This window comes from Bactrocera latifrons, unplaced genomic scaffold (genome assembly GCF_001853355.1).
Source record: "Bactrocera latifrons isolate USDA-ARS-PBARC rearing strain unplaced genomic scaffold, ASM185335v1 scaffold_15, whole genome shotgun sequence".
Classification (NCBI taxonomy): Eukaryota; Metazoa; Arthropoda; class Insecta; order Diptera; family Tephritidae; genus Bactrocera; species Bactrocera latifrons.
This window is the reverse complement of record NW_017534963.1, coordinates 742125-766360: the sequence shown is the minus strand read 5'-3', so window position 1 is coordinate 766360 and position 24236 is coordinate 742125. Positions and strand designations below refer to the sequence as shown.

The 24236-nt window shown below is 35.4% G+C and overlaps 6 protein-coding genes and 1 long non-coding RNA gene across 15 annotated transcripts in view; 5 read left to right on the top strand and 2 right to left on the bottom strand.

Annotated features, from left to right (window-relative positions):
* Window positions 1-761: 761 nt before the first annotated feature.
* Window positions 762-1616, top strand: LOC108965849 (transcription factor MafK). Of its 6 annotated transcripts, none has more exons than XM_018928506.1 (3): window positions 762-861; window positions 932-1036; window positions 1153-1616. In XM_018928506.1, exons 2-3 carry the CDS (start codon window positions 998-1000, stop codon window positions 1516-1518), a joined length of 405 nt encoding a protein of 134 aa, XP_018784051.1. In that variant the 5' UTR covers window positions 762-861; window positions 932-997; the 3' UTR covers window positions 1519-1616. The 6 variants fall into 6 exon arrangements, with proteins under 6 accessions (XP_018784051.1, XP_018784050.1, XP_018784055.1 ...); XM_018928505.1 differs by having other exon boundaries at window positions 932-1054; XM_018928510.1 differs by having other exon boundaries at window positions 763-861; window positions 1010-1036.
* LOC108965847 (zinc finger protein 2-like) lies at window positions 1568-4266 on the bottom strand. Of its 3 annotated transcripts, none has more exons than XM_018928503.1 (5): window positions 3544-4266; window positions 3140-3482; window positions 2872-3072; window positions 2279-2810; window positions 1568-1928 (listed from the first exon to the last, which is right to left on the bottom strand). In XM_018928503.1, exons 1-5 carry the CDS (start codon window positions 4114-4116, stop codon window positions 1721-1723), a joined length of 1857 nt encoding a protein of 618 aa, XP_018784048.1. In that variant the 5' UTR covers window positions 4117-4266; the 3' UTR covers window positions 1568-1720. The 3 variants fall into 3 exon arrangements, with proteins under 3 accessions (XP_018784048.1, XP_018784047.1, XP_018784049.1); XM_018928502.1 differs by having other exon boundaries at window positions 3541-4265; XM_018928504.1 differs by having other exon boundaries at window positions 3679-4265.
* Window positions 4267-4508: 242 nt separating this feature from the next.
* LOC108965860 (zinc finger C4H2 domain-containing protein) lies at window positions 4509-5894 on the top strand. Its single transcript, XM_018928528.1, has one exon. It carries the CDS (start codon window positions 4740-4742, stop codon window positions 5652-5654), a length of 915 nt encoding a protein of 304 aa, XP_018784073.1. The 5' UTR covers window positions 4509-4739; the 3' UTR covers window positions 5655-5894.
* Window positions 5895-8460: 2566 nt separating this feature from the next.
* LOC108965839 lies at window positions 8461-14385 on the top strand. Its single transcript, XM_018928493.1, has 11 exons — window positions 8461-8917; window positions 8973-9624; window positions 9678-10439; window positions 10501-11035; window positions 11104-11261; window positions 11308-11402; window positions 11920-12255; window positions 12322-12649; window positions 12710-13534; window positions 13611-14139; window positions 14217-14385. The coding sequence occupies exons 1-11, from the start codon at window positions 8618-8620 to the stop codon at window positions 14383-14385; spliced, it is 4689 nt and encodes a 1562-aa protein (XP_018784038.1). The 5' UTR covers window positions 8461-8617.
* Window positions 14386-14773: 388 nt separating this feature from the next.
* Window positions 14774-19028, bottom strand: LOC108965892 (zinc finger protein 665-like). Of its 2 annotated transcripts, XM_018928566.1 has the most exons (6): window positions 19008-19028; window positions 18481-18946; window positions 17994-18420; window positions 17380-17937; window positions 16288-16819; window positions 15893-16226 (listed from the first exon to the last, which is right to left on the bottom strand). In XM_018928566.1, the coding sequence occupies exons 2-6, from the start codon at window positions 18910-18912 to the stop codon at window positions 16007-16009; spliced, it is 2169 nt and encodes a 722-aa protein (XP_018784111.1). In that variant the 5' UTR covers window positions 18913-18946; window positions 19008-19028; the 3' UTR covers window positions 15893-16006. The 2 variants fall into 2 exon arrangements, with proteins under 2 accessions (XP_018784112.1, XP_018784111.1); XM_018928567.1 differs by lacking the exons at window positions 15893-16226; window positions 16288-16819 and adding exons at window positions 14774-15139; window positions 15234-15774 and having other exon boundaries at window positions 18481-19008.
* The window catches only part of LOC108965896, a 25901-nt gene continuing 16729 nt past the window's right edge, over window positions 15065-24236 (top strand). The window contains exon 1 of the long non-coding RNA XR_001993146.1: window positions 15065-15145. This is a non-coding gene — a long non-coding RNA (uncharacterized LOC108965896). The remainder of the gene's footprint in view (window positions 15146-24236) is intronic.
* Window positions 19167-21216, top strand: LOC108965895 (dnaJ homolog subfamily C member 22). Its single transcript, XM_018928571.1, has 2 exons — window positions 19167-19745; window positions 19886-21216. Exon 2 carries the CDS (start codon window positions 19891-19893, stop codon window positions 21094-21096), a length of 1206 nt encoding a protein of 401 aa, XP_018784116.1. The 5' UTR covers window positions 19167-19745; window positions 19886-19890; the 3' UTR covers window positions 21097-21216.

Sequence of the window (24236 nt, the reverse complement as noted above, 5' to 3'; positions counted from 1 at the left end):
ACTCTGGTTGCTTGGTCACAGAGGTAACGCAGCCGGTAACGAACTGGCTGACAATCTAACACGCTCCGCAGCCTCCACCAATATGATAATACCCGAACCCTTCATTGGATTGGGTCCCCATACCTTAAAGGAACTGCTCCGCAAAGAAGAAGGAGTGGGCAGGGCAAGCATTGGCAAGGAGTACATGGTATGCGACATGCCAAGTTGCTAATTGGGGAGTACAAACTGAGCAGGTTTAAAGTTGTAATTAACCTACTCTGGCACTAACTGCGGGTTCTGCGACAAATAGCCTGAAACACAGGAACACCTGCTAATCGACCTCACAGCAGTCAGTAAACGCAGGATTAAAGCCCTTGGATACATGTTTCCGGATGGGGATAGCCTCACTAGCAAACGGTAGAATATTGGCCGGGGCTAAGTGAGTCCTTGTGATTTAGGAGAGTGCACAATAGACCTAAGATCGCGGTGCATTCCTCATTTATCGGTCTTATCTAGTCTTATCTTATGTCTCAAAATCAAAAAACGAAAAAAGTGGTTGAAAGATCTATTCCGTTGGATGCCAGGTGTTGGCCGGTTATGTTTTTCAGCTTTAATTATAACGGTACAGCATTTTTTTTTATAATAATTTATTATCCACCACTGTATCATTTATAATTGTCAAAACTTACAAAATGGCAATATCAAAAGGTGAGTTTCATTACTTCACCACATTTAACGCCTACCGAAGCAACCCTACAGCTATTGTTGATAATAAAAAGTGAAAAGGTGTCATATATTTTTCACCTGCTTTATTAGTAAATTTCTTGTTTATATTGTTGGAGAAGTTTCTAAAGTTTAATTGCATTTGCAGTTAATATTCAGGTATTTATATCTATTTCGAAGTGTGTAAGTTTTATCTGTGGTGTAAGTGCTGTAATTTGTTATATTCAAGGCAAGAATTTAATAAAAACAACTTGCTCTTTTTCTACGTCAACTAATTTGACACTGCGCAATCGAAATGGATGGACAGCACCGACGTGAACGAAAGTCTTCAATGGTAACACATCAAATTTACGTAAATGCAATGAATTATCAAGAAAATCTCACAAATTATGTGAAAACAAGGAATGAGAGGAAGTTACTAACATCTTTAATTTTGTTTATTTTACAAAGGCACCACTTTCGCCCTGTCCTATACCCGACATAAGCGACGATGAACTGGTCTCCATATCCGTGCGGGACCTTAATCGCACGTTGAAGTCACGCGGACTCAATCGGGAGGAAGTTGTGCGTATGAAACAACGGCGTCGTACGCTAAAAAATCGTGGTTATGCGGCTAGCTGCCGTATCAAGCGTATTGAACAGAAGGATGTCTTGGAGACGGAAAAATCGCATGAATGGGTTGAACTGGAAACCATGCACGATGATAATGAAAAATGCCGCAAGGACATAACCAACTGGAAGAACAAATACAAGGCCTTACTGCAATTTGCGGCACATAATGACATTCCAATACCACCCGAGTTGGAGGGCTGTTGAGCAGTGCAGTGCAGTACACCCTAATATATTCTTAATTATATTTCATAAGTAGCTTAATGTATACGGCATCAATGATGATGTTTTTTATTACTATATTTACGTATTTAATAAATATTATTCACTAAAATTTGGCTACATTTTCAATTATTACTTCTATTTGTGACTAGTAATATTCCATAATATTTAATCCAAAATGATCAGCTTAAACGGATAGCATATTTAGTGGAATGTCTTCAGCATGCTCCTCAAGCATTTCGATTGAGTCTTCCAGTACATATACTGACGCTGCTTCTTTATTTATTGCTTGATTTGAATTGGTCGTTGCGATTATATACTTTTCTGCTAATTCATCTGAGTAGTCAGTTTTCTTAAAGAGGTGTTTATGTACGTTGCGCAAATGGCGGCGAATCCTGAAAAAACCCAAAAGATATGTACATATATACCTATACGCAGCTAATTCAAGATGACAATGCAGAAATCAAACAATGTGATGATGCTTCTAATGTATTAAGAAAACGCTATACGTACGAATGTGTATGTATATGATAGAGAAAACAAGAAAAATCGTCAAATTCGTTTGCATCGAAGCTATAATACCCTTCACAATTGCAAGATTACATACAAAAACTTGATGTTGATTAAGTGATCCGATATCGGTGGTTTCAGCAAATGAGCACCTTCTTGATTTTCAAGCTTGTTACAAACTTCTTGGCAAACTTAATATACTTGTTCAGGGTATAAATACGGTGTTTTTACTTACTTGAATTTAGTTGGAAAGCCACGTTGACAAACGCTACACATTAATGGCATACCCGTATGCTCATACTGATGTTGTCGCAAACCGGCCAAATTTATAAATGTTTTCTCGCATTGGTCACATTTGTAACGCACGCCCAGATGACGTTTCTCATGGTAATTAAGATGCCCTTTAATGGCGAACTTTCGGTCACACATCGAACAAGAGTATGGAAAATCGCCAGTATGGAAACGTATATGTATTTCGAGATCTTTACGTCTTACAAATTTCTTATCGCAATGCGGACAATCCATAGTCTCGCCGCGATGCATTTGCATATGTAAACCAAGATTCGCTTTGCGTAAGAATGTTTTAGAACAAACAGTACATTCGAATACTGCTCTATCTTCTGGTGAAATGTGAATGGTTTGATGTAATTGTAGATGTTCCAATGAATAGAAACGTTTACCACAATCGCATTCAATATTGCGATCACGCTCTTCGGAGTGCAATTCCATATGTTTCTTGAGTGTGTAACGTGAAACACAACGTTTTGCTGAAACGAAATAAAATGTTAAATTATTTTAGAATCGTGCAAAATATTATTAGCAACGTACGGCATTTGCTACATAAGAATTTAAGTTGTTTGTGGCGTCTCAAGTGTACGTTATAGAATGTTTTTAATACGGTACGTCCACAATGCTCACAATCCAGATATTCATCTTTTTGATGCACTTGACGACGATGCAGACGCAAAGCATTTTTCGTTACAAATCGATTTTGGCAAATGTCGCAAGGAAAATTAAGTGTTTTGTCCGCTATAAAACATAAAGAAGCATTGCATAATATTTAAACTAAAGCCATTCAAAAAGACATTTTACATACCGTGATCTATTTCATAGTGTTGCAGTAAATCTCTTTGAAACTCGAATATGCAAGTACAAAACTCACATTTGAATTCAAAATAAGCCTTATCTGTTTCTTCAATATTTCCATCGTCTTCATTTCGGGAGATGTTAGCACTTAGTACAGATTCATTACTACTTATCGATGTCTGGGAATTATTTACAGAATTTTTATCATCGTTAGAAATTACGCGCTCAACACTTATTAGTGTAGTTGGCGTAATTTCGTTATCTTCTTGAATATCTTCATTCGTCGGCTCAAGGATCTCACTGGCAGCCGGTTCGGGAGAATTCTGGTTGACAAACTCAACCTCTGTAATACTCTAAAAATTAGTATTATTTTAGTAAAGTTATATTAATTTTGTAGTATTCCCTTTTTACCACAGTTTTCAATTCATCTGCTTTTTCATCATGCTCCCATTTTTGAACAAGCGATTCATTTTTTATTTCAATTTCAAGAATCTGAGTATCACTTATTGGCGAATGTACTGATTTGGCGCTGATATATTCCCTTTTTAACACAGTTTTCAATTCATCTGCTTTTTCATCATGTTTCGATTTTTGAGCAAGCGATTCATTTTTAATTTCAATTTCAAGAATCTCAGTATCGCTTATTGCCGAATGTACTGATTTTTCACGGTTATATTGTTCTTTTAATAACTGGTTATTTAGTTGTGCTCGAGTTATAAACTCATTAGCTTGAGAGAGTTCTAAACGACAACGTCCACATATGTAATGACAAGGCGGATATCCTTCAATAATAAAATCTTCTATCAGTACATTTAATGAAGTGCATTTATTGAAGGCCTCTAGTAAGGTAGTAGTTACACAATCAGTGGTAAAAGTCTCCAGCAGATCAATATAATCTTCAAGCTCATTTTCTGAAGCCACGGACAGACAGGAACGACAGCATCGCATGTCTTCGAAGTGGATTTCAGCACGACTGGGCGAATTCATGTTTGTTAGCAAACAGAATCCTTTTTTCAAACGAATACATCTATTAAAACCTTTCCATTCCTTTTCTAAAGAAACACATCTAATAAAATTTTCAATCCTTTTTAATCTTCCCAGACACCATTGCCATGACAACAAGAAAACCAATGTTACCACAAAATTTTATTTTAAATATTTTGAGATCTACTATATGTACCGAAATCCGACTCATGAGAACTATAAGAATTGGAGAAAGTCGTTACCTGAATCTTCTTCAGATAAATGACAGCTTACATTCTTTATCTCGATTTTTTAATAAATTTTAATAAGAATAGATATTCATGGCTATCAAAACGCGAATCTTTTGGTGTACTATTGTGAATTAGTTTTATCAAAAGAAGAAGAACTTAGTTTTGTACACAACATTGAGAAGTTTAACATTTTGGATATAACTTTTAATAAGTGAATTTTATATAATATCACTCATTTAATATCATTATACTGATAAATATGCAATACAAATATTGTATCTGACTTGTGTGTTTTACAAAGCCTACAACATCTTTTGTGACGTGACGGAACTCCTGTGAAGAAATCCCCCAACCATCGACCAACGCAAACTTACAGAAAGGGGTTAATAAGAAAAAATGGCCACCAGCGATATCTCCAGCTCCAATGAGCGCCACTATTATGCCAAGCTTGAAGCCATCAAGGATATACGTGATAAAACAATTGCTTTAGAAAAATTGAAATTGAAAATTATCAAAGAAGTGAAAATAAGTGATGATGAAGAAAAATGTCTGGATGAATACCGTAAAGAAATGGAGCATTTGTTGGAGGAAAAAATGTCACATGTCGAAGAGCTAAGACAAATACATGCCGATATAAACGATATGGAAAATATTATAAAGCAAACTAAGGAAAATCAAACGCGTTCCGTTGACATGGCAAATAGGGTATATGAAGATTATCTGGCACTCAAATATCAAATTGATCATATGCGTCGCGACTACTTAGGTTTAAGTCCTCTACGTGATTTACACGAAGAAGAGGGTAGTCCAATATCAAAAGATCGTTTTCAAACCAACTTTTTAAAAGTGAGCGCCGCCGCTGCGGCTGCTGTTGCTGCTGCACAGCCTACATCGTTGGCACGACCTCATCCCCGACACCCACTTCTTCCGGAAGCTACCGTCACTGCATTACCACCAACGGGCGGTGGTACTGGACCCACCGGTGGTCATGCCTTTATGCCACCCGCCCCACCCGGCGCGGGCAATGCCGTCGCTGCTGCTGCAGCAGTACGTTTGGGTAAAAGCGATTTTTCTGCTCCACCGCCGCCTCCTCCACCTTCATCTCGTTTGCAGCAGTCACCGGCTATTGGTATTGGTCACCATCCTTCATTTCGATCAGATTTTAATGTTAACCTGCGTCAACAACCGCCACCTATGAAGTCATGTCTATCTTGCCACCAACAAATACATCGTAATGCTCCCATTTGCCCATTATGCAAGGCAAAGTCTCGCTCGCGTAATCCAAAGAAACCGAAAAAGAAAAACAACTAAATGCTTCATAATGGACAATTTTTCAAATAAGTAAAAAATTGAGCTTCTCCAATACAATAAAAGTAGATCAGAGCAAAAATTAGCTAGTGCCAACAATGACTACAATAAAAGCAACATATGTACTACAAGTATTTGAAGCGTTAATGCTTAAGTAATAGTACTTAAATTGTGTATTTTAATTTTACACATCAATTTACAAAAATCTTATAAATGTATTAATTAACTAAACCTGTATGGATAATATTAATTATGTTTATCGTAAAATTGTATTCATTTTTCATATAAATCACATTATTTATCATTTATAATCGTATAGTATGTATTGATAGCACACTCACCTAAATTTGAAGCGAGTTCAATTCGATTGCCATTGTCCCAATTTCAATATAATTAGTATACATAAATATGTATTTTGTATTTAACGCAATTAGAAAGTTTTAATTTATTTCTTTATATTTAATTTCTATACTTCGCTAATTGATTATGTATTTTTAGATGAGTACAACAAAATATTCGTAATAAAATTTTAATTACTTTAAATATTAATACTAAGCTATTGTGTCAAATTATTAACTTTTTTTTACTGAAGATCAAATACACTAAATTTATTTTACAAATAAATATGTCGTTTATAAATTTTTTGTCATCAGTTGCTGTTATCGTGACTCAAAACATTGAAAAATGCTGCCGATTCGATAGTCCTTTGCCGGATATTAATCCCGTAGATCCAATTGCCTTGGAAAAGGATTTGTGGTTGTTATATTTAACTTCAACCCAGCAAATTATCGGTTAATTACCCAACAGTGCTAACAAGGATTTCTGTTAAAGTTTCTATGAGTTTTAATGCCCAATGTGCAATTCTAACTGAAACTCATCTGTCCGAGTGATCATTTATACTTTTTCTTACGCAAGGCGTTGTATAGGAAATTCGGTAGCCGTATTTTCCTGGGATGTCATCGATAAATGTATATTAATCGAAATTAAACACATCTCTACATGAGAGAGAGTTCTCTTATCAGTGATCAGCTGTTTACAAACGTTAAATATGCAAAGTTTAATTTCTTCTTCACTTATCATCTGCATCTTTATGACTGAATTGTTTTAGAGCAGATAGTGTTGTAAATAAGTTATTAAAAGTGATAATTAAGTATTATAAGTTAATAAAGCTTCATCTAAAGGCCCATAACAATGAAATGCCGAGCGTGTATGAAAGCGAATTGTAACAAATTTGTCCATTTGAGTGTTGCTGGACCAGATTGAGAACAAACACTTTTCGACTACTTCAATGTTTGTACGCAGCTAGGTGCAACTGCCAGCGATAGTTTTCCTAAAGCACTGTGCAAAAATTGTACTAAAAAGCTACGCGTAGCATATATCTTTAGAAAATGTGCTCTGTCTAATGTCTAATGCTATGTTTGAAAAGATTCTAAAACTACGAAAAATTAATACACAAACACCTGAAGATACTGAAGATTACTCAAACGATCCTTTGGAGATGGAAATCTGTGAAGCTCGGAAAGTTGTGAAACAAACTGATAGCGAATGCCCTATGAATGAGGACGGTTGGCACCAACTTTCCAGCTTCGAAGTTGATTATCCGTGCGATTCTGCGTTAATAAACGAAACCGTCATTATCAAACAGTCACAAGTCAGCTCCTGCAGCGACAATAATCCGTCACAAGCGGATACGATAGAAGACTGGTACGAAGAAAATTGTTATGATGAAAATACATGTCCCGGTGTAGAGACATATGAGACTGATACTGTAACGAAAGAAGATAGTTCAAGTTTAAATGTGGGAGAAACGGATCATCTAGGAATAGAAATCTATACTACTAGATTACAGTGCCTATATTGTAAAGAAATATATTCGATTTGCAATGATGTGAGCAGGTATTACAGACATATTAAACGGATACGTAATTGCTCAGAAACTGAAGTACCCGCTTCGCAGGCTTTAATGAAAGAAGTGATCAACGAATAAACTTCAAAATTTGCAATGTCAGCTTTGCAACTATAGCTGAGTACGGCAGACAAACTCATCACAAACATTACTCTGAAAAAAGCGTTGCAGAAATGCCATGTGACAGTAGTGAGACATATATTTCTAATATAACTGATACTTACATGGAAGAGGACGTTGAATCCAACCAAGAAGCCAAGTATAAAACTAGAGCCTATGCAACGCCTGATAATAGTTTATATAGAAACCTATATACCAAATGTGAACCTAAAGCACAGGAATCTTCTAAGGAAAATCTGCAAACAGCTGTAGATAAGCCTAATCTAATAGCGAAGAAAAAGTTCCTTTGTTCACAATTGCGTAAGTGAAAATCATTGATGTGAACAATGAGCTGTTGTATGTCCATGACTTGGCTGATGAAAATAGTGTTTGGTTTATTTTAGTGTTTGGTTTATTTTACTAAGCCCTTATCAATTACAAAAACAGTAATAAAAATATTGTCGAAACGCACTTAAAGTGTTTCATTTGGTGGTAGTTTAGTTGGTACGATATCGTTGGTTCCGACAAAATTTCAGAGGTATAACTCTAAAATTGAGGTACTCAGCTCCAGCTCCGATTTCCGACGTTCCCATCTGGGTGTTAAACTTTCAGGGTATAAAATAGCCGTTGATCATTTGAACTTTCGAAATACATAAAAAAAAATTGATTTATGTAAACTAATTTCAGGTCATCTCATAATTCCATATGGATTGCACATATTCAAAACAAAATGTAATACCATTCGATTCTTTAAGTAATTTGAATTTATTTCAGTTAAAACATTGCAATACAAGTGTTCGTTATATCGATTTGCTATCGATAAATTTATTACAACAATTTCATTACTAATGAAATAATCCAAGCAATTGTGTGTCAGGTGGTAGTATAAACAAACATTTATTTACATTTTGATTAAGTTTAATTCGGTTTAATAATTCTACATGTTAAATTAAGTAGAAAAATGCAATGTCGCGTGTGTATGCAAAGTAAATGCCAAATATTATTCGAGATGAATATACTTGGAACGGATGACGGCAAGAACCTTTACGATTGCTTCAATGAATGTACACAACTAGATGCATCAGCAAATGACCATCTGCCCAAAACGCTATGTAAATTATGTGCACAAAAACTTCAAATAGCATATAACTTTAGAAGAAGTGCACTACAGTCGAATGAGGAATTTAAGAAACTTTTAATATCTCAAAAATTGGAAACTGATTCAGTTGATAGTTCACCAGAGAAATTGTGTATGCCAGAGGTAAATAAATGGTAAATTTATAAATGGATAAGAATTATTGAAATTTGTATCATAGGATACGGAAGAAAGTACAGATGATCCTTTAGATATGAGTTTTCATGAAGCATTAGAGGCTGTGAAGAAACCCGTGGAGGAATTGCCGACGAAAGAGTCTTGCTTAGAGGAAGATCCGAATCGGTCTTTGGAGGAACCTTTGATGGAATTTCCAACGGAAAATTCGTGCTTAAAGGAATCACCAACTCAACATTTGGGGGAAGGTTTGATGGAATCCCCAACGGAAAATTTGTGCTTAGAAGTAGCTTCAAATCGATCTTTAAAAGAAGATTTGATGGAATTTTCAACGGAAAATTCGTTCTTAGAAGTAGCTGTAAGTCCATCTTCCGAGGAATCTTTTACGGAATTTCCAACGGAAAAGTTTTGCTTAGAGGAATCTTCGAATCAATCTTACGAGGAAACACAAATAGAAATCGTAAGGGAAAGCACACCGGTGGACAACACAGAAAACCAATATACAGTACCGCATGGCAATGATGAACAGCGGCAAGTATTCATGGATAATGAAACTGAAACACGTAATTCTTTTGGGCAGGACGAATATGAGAGTGAAACGGAGCCCATAAAAAAAGTGGATTATGATTGTGAGATATGTAGTAGTACCTATACAAACAAAAATGAACTTGAAAAACACATCTCCCAACAGCATAAATGTAAGTTCATAAGTATAATATATTTACCCACTAAAAATATTTATATATTTTAGCTGAAGTAATTTGTTTAAGTTGTCCAAAGATATTTGATATGCCAATTGAGTTGAGAATTCACAACCAACTTGTGCATGGAACCAATTCACCAGTGCAATGTAATTTCTGCAGTGAAAAGCCTCTATTGCCTCGTAATGAGCTTGTCAAGCACTTTCAAACAACTCATAATTCTCGCTACTATTGGTATTTCCCACACGTACAAAAACGACATACAAACGGTACGGAGGTTCCATCGCCGACAAAATATACATGTAAATATTGCCAAAAAATTTTCACAACGGTTATTGATTTGACAGAACATATTAGATCACACTTGTTTAAATGTCCATTCTGTTTGAAAAATTTTAACAGAATGCGTACATATTATTTACATGTTAAGCGCTTGCATAACAGTTCAGCAAGCCAATTCCCGGCTATACCATTAGCGGGAGATAGCAAAGATAAGCCAATTCAATGCAAAGCTTGTAACAAAAGCTATACAAATTTAGCCTCCTACAATAAGCATCTAAGAGAAAGGCATAGTAAAGGTACAAGATCAAAAGCTAAACAAAAAACTACGGAAAATGAAGCAAAGGTAACTTCGATTGCGGAAGACGAAGACGAAGATACCGCCACACTACAAAATGTAGAGTGTGAATCTATTGAAAATGAAGACGAAGATGTCGTTCAAGCGCTAAATAAATCGGTTAAAAAGGAACAAAGTAAAAATAAAAAAATACTACAAATAAAAGAAAAAAAGAGATTTCTCTGTTCATATTGTCGTAAGTATTGATTTCTGTCTAAATAAATGCGTATACAAAAAATAATCGTACAATATTCCAGCACGTGTGTTATGCTCAAACGTGTCGTTGGCGTCGCACGAAAGAAGTCAGCACCTCAATTCAAAATCAGATATTAAGGAGTGCCCAATATGTCAGAAGAAATTAAAGTCCGATTATATAAAAAATCATATTAAAATTGTGCACATAGGGGAACGGAACAACATTTGCGATATTTGTGGCGGTGCCTATAAAAGTCCTAGTCAACTAAAGCGACACAAGCTGTTGCATATGCCAGATCGGCATTTGCCATGCAGTGTATGTGATAGGAAATTTACGGAAACATCTGCCCTGAAGGTTCATATGCGCAGTCACACGGGCGAATTGCCATATGCTTGTCATTTGTGTGATCGTCAATTCCGTATCCGTGTACACCTTACCTATCATTTAGAACACCATGCTAATATAAAGAAAATATGCAAAGTTTGTGGCAAAGAATTCAAAGATGGCACAACACTGCGAAGACACTCGTTCGAACATAATGGAAAAATGCCATATAGATGCACTGCTTGTCATTATCAAACTGCCAAACGTGAATAGTAAGTTTTGTTGAATTTAAAGTTTTTGAAATAACGAAACTGAAAAAATGTATACCTTTTTATTGCAGTATAACGACCCATATGCTCCGAAAACATGACATACAAATAACTGACGAAGAATTATATTTAATGTTTAAAACGAATACTGGTAAATCGCCTCGCGTTAAAAATGTTGAATATCTGAAGAAGCTGACTGAAAATTTACAAACGTCAGATAATTCGAATTAATGCATAGTTTTATTATTTTTGTTTTTTATTTGTGTATTTATTAGTTTTAAGTTACCAAACGCATTTCGTAATAAATTGTAATATTGCCTCAACTACATCTTGTCTTATTGTTGTTGTAGCTACAGAAAATAACCGTGAAGTGAGTTCTGGTTTCGTAGATCCGACTGTGGTGGGAACGAAATATTCTTGAAGTAATTGAAGGAGTTCTACCTGTTTGACAGTCCCTGGCCGGATAAAAATCCGGGTTCGTTCCAATTAACTAGACTCGATTGTAGCGTGAAGGGATATGTTATTGCTTAAATCTAGTTGATTTTTTAACGGTTTGGTTTTGCTATATCCTCGATATATTTTATTAGTTATAACCATTGATGATACTTTTCTGATATATCGAAACTCAATGAACACCACTAACAATTAAAATTATTTATTAAATTTTTGTTATTATTTTTATAAATTAGTTTTTTTTTCTAATTTTATTTCGCTTTATTTTACTTTTTAAACGTTTTTTGCGGGCATTTAAATATGTTGTCATTTTGATAGTGTGTCTAACGATATTAGTGCAAACAATCGAACAAAGTAAAAACACCGATAAAATTGTTTTGATTGGTCTATCATCTCTAATTAGCATAAATAAATTGTAAAATAACCATACTTTGTATCGCAAACAAATTGGAATTGTAATGAAAACAAAGCATAAAAAAATGTACTGCCGTGCTTGTATGCAATTGGATTGTCCTACAGTTGTGGATATGAATTGTGTCGGAACTGCGGAGGATGGTAAAACACTATACGATTACTTTAATGAATGCACTCAACTGCAAGCAACAGCGAATGATGAACTTCCACAAATATTATGTACAACTTGCACAGAACAACTGCATGATGCCTGTAATTTTATAAAAAAGGCACGTAAGTCCGATGGAGAACTCAAAAAGATTTTGACATTACAAAAAGATGGCGTAGACATTTATACTACTACCCAAACTACACAGGTACACTAAGACTTTTGATAGATTTTGATGATGATAAGTGTAAAGATTAATATCTGTTTTCATTAGTATGTAGTTGAATGTACAAATGATCCTTTAGCGACGCCAGAACAACACATTGTCGTAACCGAAACTTCCAACACTGTTAGCGATGCTGAAGTGGCTATACCTGTGCCAGAAATAAAAGTAGAGTTAGAGTTAGATATTCCTGAAAATTTTGAAAAAATAATGGAGGATCATGTTGTCAAAAGTGATTCCGAATCTTCGCAGCAGTGTAATAGTGATGATGACAGCGGTGACGTTATCAAGCCGGGCGTGTCACATTCTTGTGAAATTTGTGATTGTAAATATTTAACGCAAAGGGAACTGAAAGATCATATATTTGATCTACACAAATGTACGAATTTTAACCTTAAAATGTTTTCGTTGCATATCTAAGCATATTTATATTTTTTAGCTCACATCATCTGCATGAAATGTCCGAAAGTTTATGAGCTTCCCACGGAATTACAAATTCACGAATCTCTTGTTCATGGTACGGAATCAACATTTCAGTGTACATGGTGTAATGAAACCTTACAACGTGAAGATCTACCTAAACATATTCAGAGGACGCATAAGATTTCATATTTGAAATATTTTCCGCGTACGAAAAGGCTTTGCAATAATAATGATGAGAATAATAGTTTTGGATGTGATGACTGCCAACTGCAATTTTCATCCATACTTGAGTTAGCCTATCATGTAAAGGAACACAAATTTGACTGTCCATTATGTTCAAAGAGTTTTCGAAAACATGGTACGTTTCGGGCACATGTTAAACGCATACATAATCATTCACTAAGTAGCTTAAAAGTTGCGGTTGGAGTTGAGGACGACGATGCAAGTAAGCCATATAAGTGTTCCTTATGCTCCAGACAGTTCAGATTGAAACGGTCCCTTCAAGGACATTTGAAAGTGAAACATAACCAGTATACACGGCAAAATGTAAAAAACGACGAGGATAAGCTATTTGAATGTGCGTTTTGCACTATGCGCTTTGCTAGTCAAAACTCCCTTTATCATCACAAAAGACGCAAACATCGAGATTTAATACCAACACCAGTTGCTGATAGTGAAATCAGTACTACTACGGTGGAAATGGAAAATGACAAAGCAAACAGTGAATTTGTTAATTGCACATTTTGTCATAAGGATATACCAAGAAGTGAAATTAAGCATCACCAAAGACGACACAAGTATGCATTGAATCAAAAAAGAAAATTTCTGTGCGCATTCTGTCGTAAGTATTAAGAAAAATATATGTATATGTATATAATTTCAATAAATTATACAATAACTCTTTCTTATTGCTCTAGCGCGTGAATTTAACTCTGAAACTTCTGTTAAATTGCACGAAAAGAAGGTTCATATGTGTGAAAGACCCGAACCCAAGGAATGTCCAATTTGCCAGAAAAAAGTTGATCCGAAATATTTGAAAAACCACATAGAGAACGTGCACACGTCTGAGCGTAAATTTATCTGCGATATTTGCGGTGATCCTTTCAAGAGTTATGTTTTGCTTCACAGCCATAAACGTTTGCACCTGGAGCGAAATTTCGCATGCACCGTGTGCGAGAAAAAGTTTATACGCTCATCCGATCTGAAAGTACACATGCGCATACACACAGGCGAAGAGCCATATGAATGTCATTTGTGTGATCGTAGATTTAAAATCAAAGTGCGCCTTAATTATCACCTGCAGCGTCATGCTGGCATCAAGCGGAAATGTCAGGAGTGCGGCAAAGAATTCAATCATGTTAAACAGTTGAAAATCCATTCATACAAACACACTGGCATGCCATATCGATGTTCTGTGTGTGAATACGGCTGTGCGCAGCGTGATGTGTAAGCACTTTTTAGTTGCCGATATGTTGGCCATTGTTTATATGCGTTTCTTTATATATGTATGTATATTTTTCTAGTTTTCGAAAGCATTTATTGCGTATGCACGACATGACTATGACTGATGAGGAGTATTGTGCAATGTTCAAAGCGAATACTGGGCGTAATCCACATGTGAAGACTCTGGAAGAATTGCAGTCAGAGGCGCAAAGTATGGAGCAAGAGCAAGAGCAAGAGCAGTCAAACTAAAACATTGTACAAAGCACAAAAAAATATGATTTATATTTTTAAACTACCTTCCCCGCGGCTGCGCTCGCATATAATTCCTTGAATAAATATCAAAAGTTTATTAACAATACAAAAATACTAAAAACATAATAAATATACACGAATACTATAGCGCGATGATCATCTTTGTGTTGGTGGTGTTAACAAATATGTCTGATTAACGCTTTCGATGCGTTTTTGTTTTGTTAGATTATGACATTTTTCGACAAACAATCAACCGAAATTGAATATTATTTTCTTGCATTGAAATTTATTTCTACGAATAAAATTGTAAAATCGGTGAGTATATAAAGTTGGAGTTTAGAATTCAACTCCTCGATACTTTTCAAATAGTATAAATATTAAAAAATGTTATTTGCAATTATTGTTTTATTGTTTATTTAATGTGTACATAGGTTCAAATTAGCGATTTCCATATAAATATGCAATAAATATTTTTATTTTTAATTTAAGTTTTAACTACTTATGTGTATACACATACATACATTCTTTGTACCATATATATATTTAATTATTTAAGCACTCATTTACCATATCTTCATCTTCTTTCTCTTCATCTACAATGAAATCAGGCAACTCCTGTGAGTCCATATTCTCCTGAGATTTGTTGCTGGTGTTGAAATGTATCGCCTTTCCCGTGTATTTCGCAAACACAGCAGTCAATTCGTCAGCTGTTAGAATTTTATTATGGACGCGCTGCATGTGATTGGAGAAACTAAAGGTAAATTTTTTATTAAAATCATACGACATAATTACACACATACATACATATGTAAATGCTTTAAACACTCAATTAGACATGTGCTTACCGCAAACGGCGCGTAAATCCAACATCTGGACACAATTCACAGCGATAAGGCATGCCAGTGTGCTTGAAGAGATGCTCCTTTAGTTGATTACGATTGTAATAGACAGTTCCACAATAGGCGCACGAATGTTTGACGCCTTCATGCCGTTGCAAGTGATAAGTGAGTCGTACTTTGATCGCGAAGCGTCTACCACAAAGGTGGCAAGCGTATGGCAGTTCGCCGGTATGTGTGCGCATGTGCACAATTAAATCGGCTTGCCGTGTATATTGCCGTTGACAGTGTATGCACTCAAAAGACTTGTCTTCGGCATGCAAAAGCCGGTGAGCGGTCAGCTGCCAAGCGCTCTTGAACGCATTACCGCACACATTGCAATAGTGTTTGCGCTCCGCTAGATGCACGCGCTGCATATGGCAATTGAGATCACGCTGTTGATAACATTTGCGCTTACAAATGCCACATTCATATTTCGGCTCCTCCAATTTGACAAGATGCACGTTTTGTTCGTGCAGACTGAGCGATTTGGCATTCGTGAATTCACGTGCTGCAAAGCAGGAATTGGATATTTGTTATTATTTTTTTGAAGTTATAGTTAATTGCATGGTGAAAAAGTTACTCGGTTCAATTTTAAAATGAAAGTGATACATATTTTTTAGGGTGTATGTATGCTCGTAAATTTAGCGTACTTTTTATTTTATCTAATTTCGTCTAAAATGTTAGATGTACATATAACTGTCTATACAACTTAAAGTACAAAATCTCTACTGCTACTCCTTTCAGCTGTGCACCACTTCTGATTCCAGTGCAATTTCATCTGCATTAATCAAAGTGTTGTCCGCTTCCGTAGCGGTTTTTGAAGCGGCCCCTTGCGAATGTTCGTCAAAATATTCAACCTGTTTTATGCGGGTAGCCTTGCCAGTGTTTTGCTGGAACATGGTAACTAACTCTTCGTCGCTCATACTCGTGCAGTGCACGCGTTGCAAATGGCGTTTAAAGCTGCAATAAACAAAATTTAATAATAAATTATTGTAATTGCCATTTTTCTGTCAAAACTTACACATCACGATTGGCAAAGCCATGTCCATCACATCTTTCGCAACGATAGGGCATGCCCGTGTGCTTGAAACTATGCGCTTTTAATTTCTGTTTCGAATTGAATTCCGCACCGCAATCCTTACAACGATGCTTTATGCCATAGTGCTTCTGTAGATGGTATGTTAAACGCACTTTTATCGCAAAACGTTTCTCACATAGATGACAGGCGAATGGCAGCTCTCCTGTATGACTACGCAAATGCACATCTAGATCGAATTTACGCGCATAACATTTCTCACAATGTGGACATTTGATATTTTTTTCCAAATGCAATTTCATGTGATTAACCAATTGATTCTTGAGTTTAAAAGCATTGCCGCATATCGGACAAAAGTGGTCTCGTTCTTTGTGTGCTTGTTTGCGATGTTGCTGCAACAAATGCTGTGTAGCATAGGAGCGATCACAGTCCGAGCAAATATATATAACGTCCGGTGATGCGCCTTGATGCATTTTCTCGTGTTGGTTGAGGGATTTTTGACTTTTACACTCGCGTGCTGGGAAAATATTTAGCATGTTCATATATTGTTGTTAACCTTTTGAATTTGTACTAAAAATCACGGTTTAATTTTTAAACCAATTTAGCAATAAGAAAAAGTTTCAGCTTTGAAAAAATTGTAATGCTAGATCAGATACGTTAAGATCTCAATTTTAATACTATTTATTATAAAAAAGCACGAGTATTATTTAGTGGGCGTTTCAAATATATGCGTTTTCTGTTGTAAACGGCCAACAATCCAAAACAATTTGTAAAATTTGCTGTGGCGATATTTACAGACCAACCAACGGTTGTAATTCACTTCAAAAAAAAAGTGTATGAATGATTTTAGACTAGTTTCAGTGCTCTAAACTAATTTTATCTACGCAAGACTGTTGAATTTTATGAGAAATCTTTTTGAAAACAACACAGCTATTTGATAACTTAAACCATTTTTCGCGTACCGGACACAAACTCACGCTTACACACAAAAAATATACTAATATTTCAGTAAATATAACGCTAAAAATATTTGATTACTTACAAATAATAGTGAACATATAATATTTAAATACTTACAGCAGTAAGCACAGAGAAATTTCGTTTGAGTCTCTTTCGCCTCGCGCTCTTTTTTCACATGCAAGGCCATATGTTTTTCGAGATTTCGTCTAAGTAATTGCTTTTTACACATTTCACATTGCACTATCGTATCACCGCCTTCATTAACTAGCTTCTCATATTCCTCGGTGTGTACGCCGCGCATATGTTGACGTAAATTACTGGTAGTAACGAAACGTTTCGCACAAAATTGGCACTCATGCGGTCGTTCATTCTGGTGCGTATGTCTGTGATCACGCAATGCGCTTTCTGAACGCAGATAACATTTACAGACTTCACATTGCCATGGTGTTGGTTTGGCTGGCTCATTTGGTGGCCTACCCACTGTGGGGAAGTATTTTCGATGTTCCGCTGGATGTTCGTTACGAAAGTGTTCTGCTAATTTTGTCCGCGCGAATGGTGGTAACAACGGACAGCGTCTACATTGTACAGGATAACTATCGGGATGTATTAATTCCTGGTGTTCTTGTAATTCTTCGGGTGCTCCGAAGATTTTGGTACACTTTTTACAATTGTTTACTGGAAGTAAAAAAATTACAACAAATTATAGAAATATACTATTTTGAAATACATACGGTTGATAGTTTGAGGCTCGACTTGTTGTGTATGTCGCAGTTGTATATGGTAATCCAGTTTATTTTTGCAACGAAATGCACACATGCATTCTGTACATTTGTATGGTCGCAATGAACGATGCATATTCATATGGCCTTCATAAGAAACATCGCCACACAAAACAATTTTGCATTCTATGCATTTCCATTTTCCTCCTTTTGATCTCGTATTGTCTGCGTCCGATTGCTGCACATCTTCTTTGTATTCTGTTAGGTACTCTTCATCACCTTCATCTTCTGCATAATACTCTGTTGTTTTTGATTGTGTTTCATGTATCTCGTCCACCACAATCTCCGCTGTCTCGACAGTTTGGTCCACATAACTGTTATCGATAAGTTCTATCTCATCTAAAGAGCTTTCACAAATATTCAGATTATTTTTTTCGACCTATGTAGTAATTATATAAAATTATATTTGGAAGTATAAAGATGTTGGATATTAAGTTACCTCCATTATTTCTACAACACTGCTTTCTACACGCTCGTCGGCAACATCTTCTGGAACATGCACGTGTTCTATGATTTCCTCAACCACACAATCTTCCATTTCACTGCCTTCTACCTCATCTAATGGCTCCATTATTGTATCATCCATTTCACTATCCAATGATTCTATTTCTGTGGTCAAGTACTTGTGTGAAAAGTTTTCACGGAGTATTCCATCAGCCTGCCTGGCATTTTGCAAGAAATTAAAAGATATTTCGAGATCTTGAGAACAATGTGTGCACAATACTCCTGGCAGGCCATCATCTAGTTCCGCTTCCAATTGTGTGCATAAGTTGAAGCAAGTGAAGAAATCGACACCGTCGCCAATGTGCGTCTCCATACGAATAAAGGAGGTGTCTTTCGAACTGAGGCAGGCGCGACATTGGTTAACCATTTCATTTGACGCTTCTCGTTAAAATCGCGCAAGACTTATTAATAAAATGAATTTATATAAAATTAAGGATTAAAACTTGCCGCTTTATTATTTACCTCAATAACACGTATGTTCAATCAATTAAATGTGTTCAACAAATGTGTCATATGATAGGGTTGCATTTTTGCAAAATAATAAAATTTTCAAAAATCGTAGTAAATTTAAAGTGCCCTCAAAGGTAACTCTGGCTTTTATATGAGAGCGGTTGTGAAAACCAAGAGAGAATTAGCGAATCGCGTCGCGCTTTCAGGTGTAGAAATTCTTATTTGAATGCTCTTAATTAATCTAATAAGAGCGTTAAAGTAATAAATAAAAATTGTGTGTTATCAATTTGTTTACGTCAGAGGTGTGATTTTGGTTTGAAGCAGTGACCAACTTTAATTAAACATTCAGCAACTGTATTTAGCCTATTTAAGCGGCATTCACGAATTGGAACAAACGTTGTTGCACGTCCGAGCGATTCACTTAAGCAGTAGCGAAGAAAGCAAATCACGACAAACGAAAAGAAACGCTTAAATAAACAAACATTTTTTTACGTTTTATAAATTAAATAGTGCAGAAAAAGACAATTTACTGACAGTAACAAGTTTTTTTTTTATATGTGAACGCAAGAATTTCCAGTTTATATTGAATGTTTTGCTATATTAACTTTGTGCTGCAGAAGTAAGAAGAAAGCCTACCTGTAGAATTGAAGTGAAGCGTGTATGGAATTTGTGAAAAGAGAAAGTTGGCTAAGCCATTGTTAAAACGCTCTAATAAGGAAGTACACGTAATCCAGCAAATCAACTGACACAGTGAGTACAGTGATTTTTAGAATGTTGCATTGCTTATGTAAAAGCATTACTTTTTTATTAAATAATATTTTACAAATGTTTGCCTTTATTAAATAATGACTGCATTCTTTGATGCAATTTTCTCTGTTTGAATTCTGAAGTCACCATGTTAAAAGCGAACGCAACGGAGTCCCAATCCACATCTGCAATAGCGAATGGGAAATCATTGGTTAACGGTAAACCTGTTGCTAATGGTAATAGCGCACAACCCGAAGCAAATACTTTGCCACCACAGAAATCGGTTGTAATCGCCTATATACTTTGGCTTTTTGGTGGTATTTTTGGACTACATCACCTGTATTTGCATCGCGATCGACATGCTTTCATCTGGTGGTGTACACTGGGTGGATATTTCGGTGTCGGTTGGTTGGCTGAAATAGTCTTAATACCAGAATATGTACGTGATGCTAATGAGGATCCAACATTTATTAAATCATTTGTAGCGAAATTGCAAGCAAATCAACGACCGCCTTACTCTGCTAAGCGTTTTGTGGGCGAAGTTATGATTGGTTATCTCTTTGGACAGGTGCTGCTCATGGCCATACCGGAAACTATATTCGCTGGTATTGATTGGGGCTTTCTGCATTGGCTTATACCGATATTTGTTTCTTTGGGCGTCTGGACTGTGGGTAATATCGGACGGGAACGTGGAGTTTGGTGGCAATGCTTAATCGGCGCCATTGCGATATATCCCGCACGCTATCTAATTTATGATGAAACTTATTCATTACTATTGACTGCGCTGGTTTCTGCGCTAGTTTTCGACACTTATTCAAAACAATGGTTGCGTACCCCACCGAAACGTCACGGCGCTGGCGCACGGTCGGTAAAATTGACAACTGCCTTGGTGCTTTACTTTTCTTTATGGGGATGTTTTCTTTATTTCAATGGCACAATTACCGATGACGATGGTGGTGAAGTGCCGATACATGAAGCTTTACAGAATTTCCTTACATCAGCTTGGTGGACAGATTTCACACAAGCCCTTTCAGATACATATCAATATGCACAGCATCATGGCTGGTATGAGACATGGAAGGAAATTTTCGAAAGTATGGACGTGGATGGCGAACGTAATTCGTACAAGGTGTTGGGCGTGAGTGCAACAGCCTCACAAGCCGAAATTACATCAGCTTATCGTCGCCTCTCGAAAGAATTCCATCCGGACAAGGTTAAAGATGAGAAATTGAAAGCGGCGGCAAATCAACGATTTATTGAAATACAACAGGCTTATAATGTGCTGAGTAAAATCAAATCGAGTCGCCGTCGTAAGAACAAAAAGTCGGTTGAAGATGAACCGATTGTTTTATAAGAAAAAAAAATGTTTGCTAAGACAAATGGAAAGTAATATGTATAATTAACAATGCATTTAGTTAAGTCATTACCTTAGATTATTTAATTTATTATCGACAATGCCCAGTTTATAAAAATATCCATATAAAATATTTATTAAAGATAAAATTCCATTTTAGCTCTTAATTTATTTATTATTTTTATTAACCGTTTTTATTAACGTTTCAGAAATGTCGGAAACAAAAATAAAATTAATATATTAATATTTGTATGCGACTATTAATTAAAAAATTGTGTTTTATTTAGATACAAATTAAATTAAGCAATAATATAGACAGAGAAGGGTTGCAATTTTTTTTTTTTTTGCAAAACCGAAAATTTTAAAATATTTAATCTCAAAGACCGGATTGAAAAAGAAACAAAAAAAAAATTTTTAGTAGAGTACTTCGTTTTGTACCAAATTTTAATGAAATAATCCGGTTCCTCGGGTCTGAGTAACCGAGTAACGACCGGATTTTTTAACATATTTGAGGAATGTTTTCAACAACAATGACGTTAATAATCGATATAAATATGTACATAGACATAGAGGAACATGGCAATATTAGAATTTTTGTTGTTGTAGCGTTAGAATTACGCAGAATTGACAGTCTTTGACTGGATTCATTTAGTGATATACATTTGTCCATTTGATCAATGGTCAACTGGAATTACGATATCTTAATGTATATTTTCCATAACAGTTTGACTTCAATAGCTCGGAACTCCCTTCTCGACCGGAGGGAATTTCCATTACCCCGTACGCTGATGATTGCTGGATATAGACGTTAAGGATTACGATTTAAGAGCACCTGGAATGTCCGGTCCCTTAATAGGGAAGGTGCCGCTGCAAAGCAGACTGATGTCCTCGTAAGAATAAAGGCTGCGATGGACATGACAAGGACTGGGACCAGTAGGACCTTGTGGCATTTACTACAGTGGCCATATAAAGGATCACCCGCAGGAGGAAGCAGAGCAAAAGGCAGACCTTCACTCCGCTGGAAAGACCAGTGGTAGAAGGACCTTCCAATCTCCAATTGGTGGCAAATTGCGGAAAGGAAAATCGATTGGCGCGCTGTTGTAAACGCGGCTATAAGCGGCATCTACGTCTACGATGAAGTTCTTTTTTCAGTTTTTGAGATATTGATCTGAAATTTTCTAAACGTACTTTTCTCCTTAAGAACCTGCTTATTTGTCGTAACCTCCAATATCAGATTCCCATATGAAAAACTTTTTAATTTGACAATATATCTTTACAAAATTTCTCATGGATTATTTCCTAAGGTAACGCTACAAAAAAATTTCCCAAAACGGACCATTATATCATATAGCTGCCATACAAACTGAACGATCGGAATCTAGGGCTTGTGCAGAAAAAAAAGAGAAGAATGAGCAAATCCAAAGTGAAAGCGATGCTCATTGTCTTTTTTGACATCAAAGGCATCGTCTATCATGAATTTGTTTCTCCTGGACAAATTGTCCACGTGTAAGTCCTCAAGAGATCCGACTTCCTCGGGTCCAACAAGACATCGCAGCCGATGGGAAGCTGCACCACGACAATGGCCCGCCTCTCACCGTCATTCTTGTGAACAGCTACCTACCTAAGGTGGGTATCCCAACGCTTCCGTAACCGCTCTACAGGCCAGATGTGGCCCTCCGGACTTTTATTTTTTTGTTTCCTTGCCTGAAAAGGCTGATTAAGGGCAAGAATTTTCCCCTATCTTCATTTGATCAGTATTTCAGCCCCGAAATAACAACTACATATAATTTTCCTTTAAACTAAAACAAAAATAGATTTATTTATTACATCGTAAAATTATATTTATTTATTCATTTTGTAATATTATGCTACAGATAGCAATGCCATGCTATCGAATTGTTTATTTCAATAGTGTATTTATTAACATATATATATATATATATAGTATATTTATGTATAGCTTTATCCCTGTCTCTTATACACATCTAGATGTGTATAAGAGACAGACAGATAGCAATGCCATGCTATCGAATTGTTTATTTCAATAGTGTATTTATTAACATATATATATATATATATAGTATATTTATGTATAGCTTTATCCAATACAATTGCTTTTACCACTTCTCTTCCCTTTCATAACTATGCATATACTTAAAAATTTTATCTTCATATGCGCACAATATACATACGCACACAATTTTTAATACGATATGATTTTTTTTTTTTTKTTTTATATAAATATATTTAGTATATAGCAAAAGTATTTATTATATAATACATCATGCATGAAGTCCACATTTGATTTTATTCATTTTTTTCTTGCTTATTGTCGTTTGTATTCATACTTATATGTATATAACTGCTATGTACATATGTGTGTAAGTAGCTGCTAGATAAGACGACAAAAACTTGTTAGTATGTTTGTGGGTATAAGTTATGTTCAAATAATACACAGGTATGTACATAGTTCATGTGAACAAGAAGACGAAAGGAAGTGTAAGGTTGCAATAAAACTACTTAAAGGACTATAATAAAAATGCAGGTTACATACATATGCACTTACAATAAAAGGAAAACAAGTATGCATACATATTTATGAGCGTAAAAAGTACTAAATACTAAGTGAAGAAATAGAAAATAATTTAGTTATTTTTTTCTAGTTTTTATGTGTAAGAAAATGAGACTGAGAAGATTTTGTGAAAGGAAGCGGAGATTGAGTGTAGTAAAAACAGTAAAATTTTTGACATTTTATATGGACAGCAAGATTAAAAAAAAAAAAAAAGAAAAAATAGTAATTAATTATTTATAGAAATTAATAGTTTTTTTTTAACTTTTCCACCGAAGAGAGTGTTAAGAAATATAATGAGTAATACACAGATAGGGTGATAGGGAAGTATAAGCTATATTCTCCAAACAAAGCATCACTTAAACATTAACATTATAATACTGAGCAAAATATATAAGTACATTTTATGTTACTCATTGTGAATCATACTCGTATATTTCTTTTTTTTTTTTTACAACTTTCTTCAAGTATATGCCTTCATTGCAAGCAATTTATGCTTTAGTTAATTTTTATTATTAGGAAATTTAAAATTTTTAGATCAGGAATTTTATTTATTTTTAGTAAGTGTTTT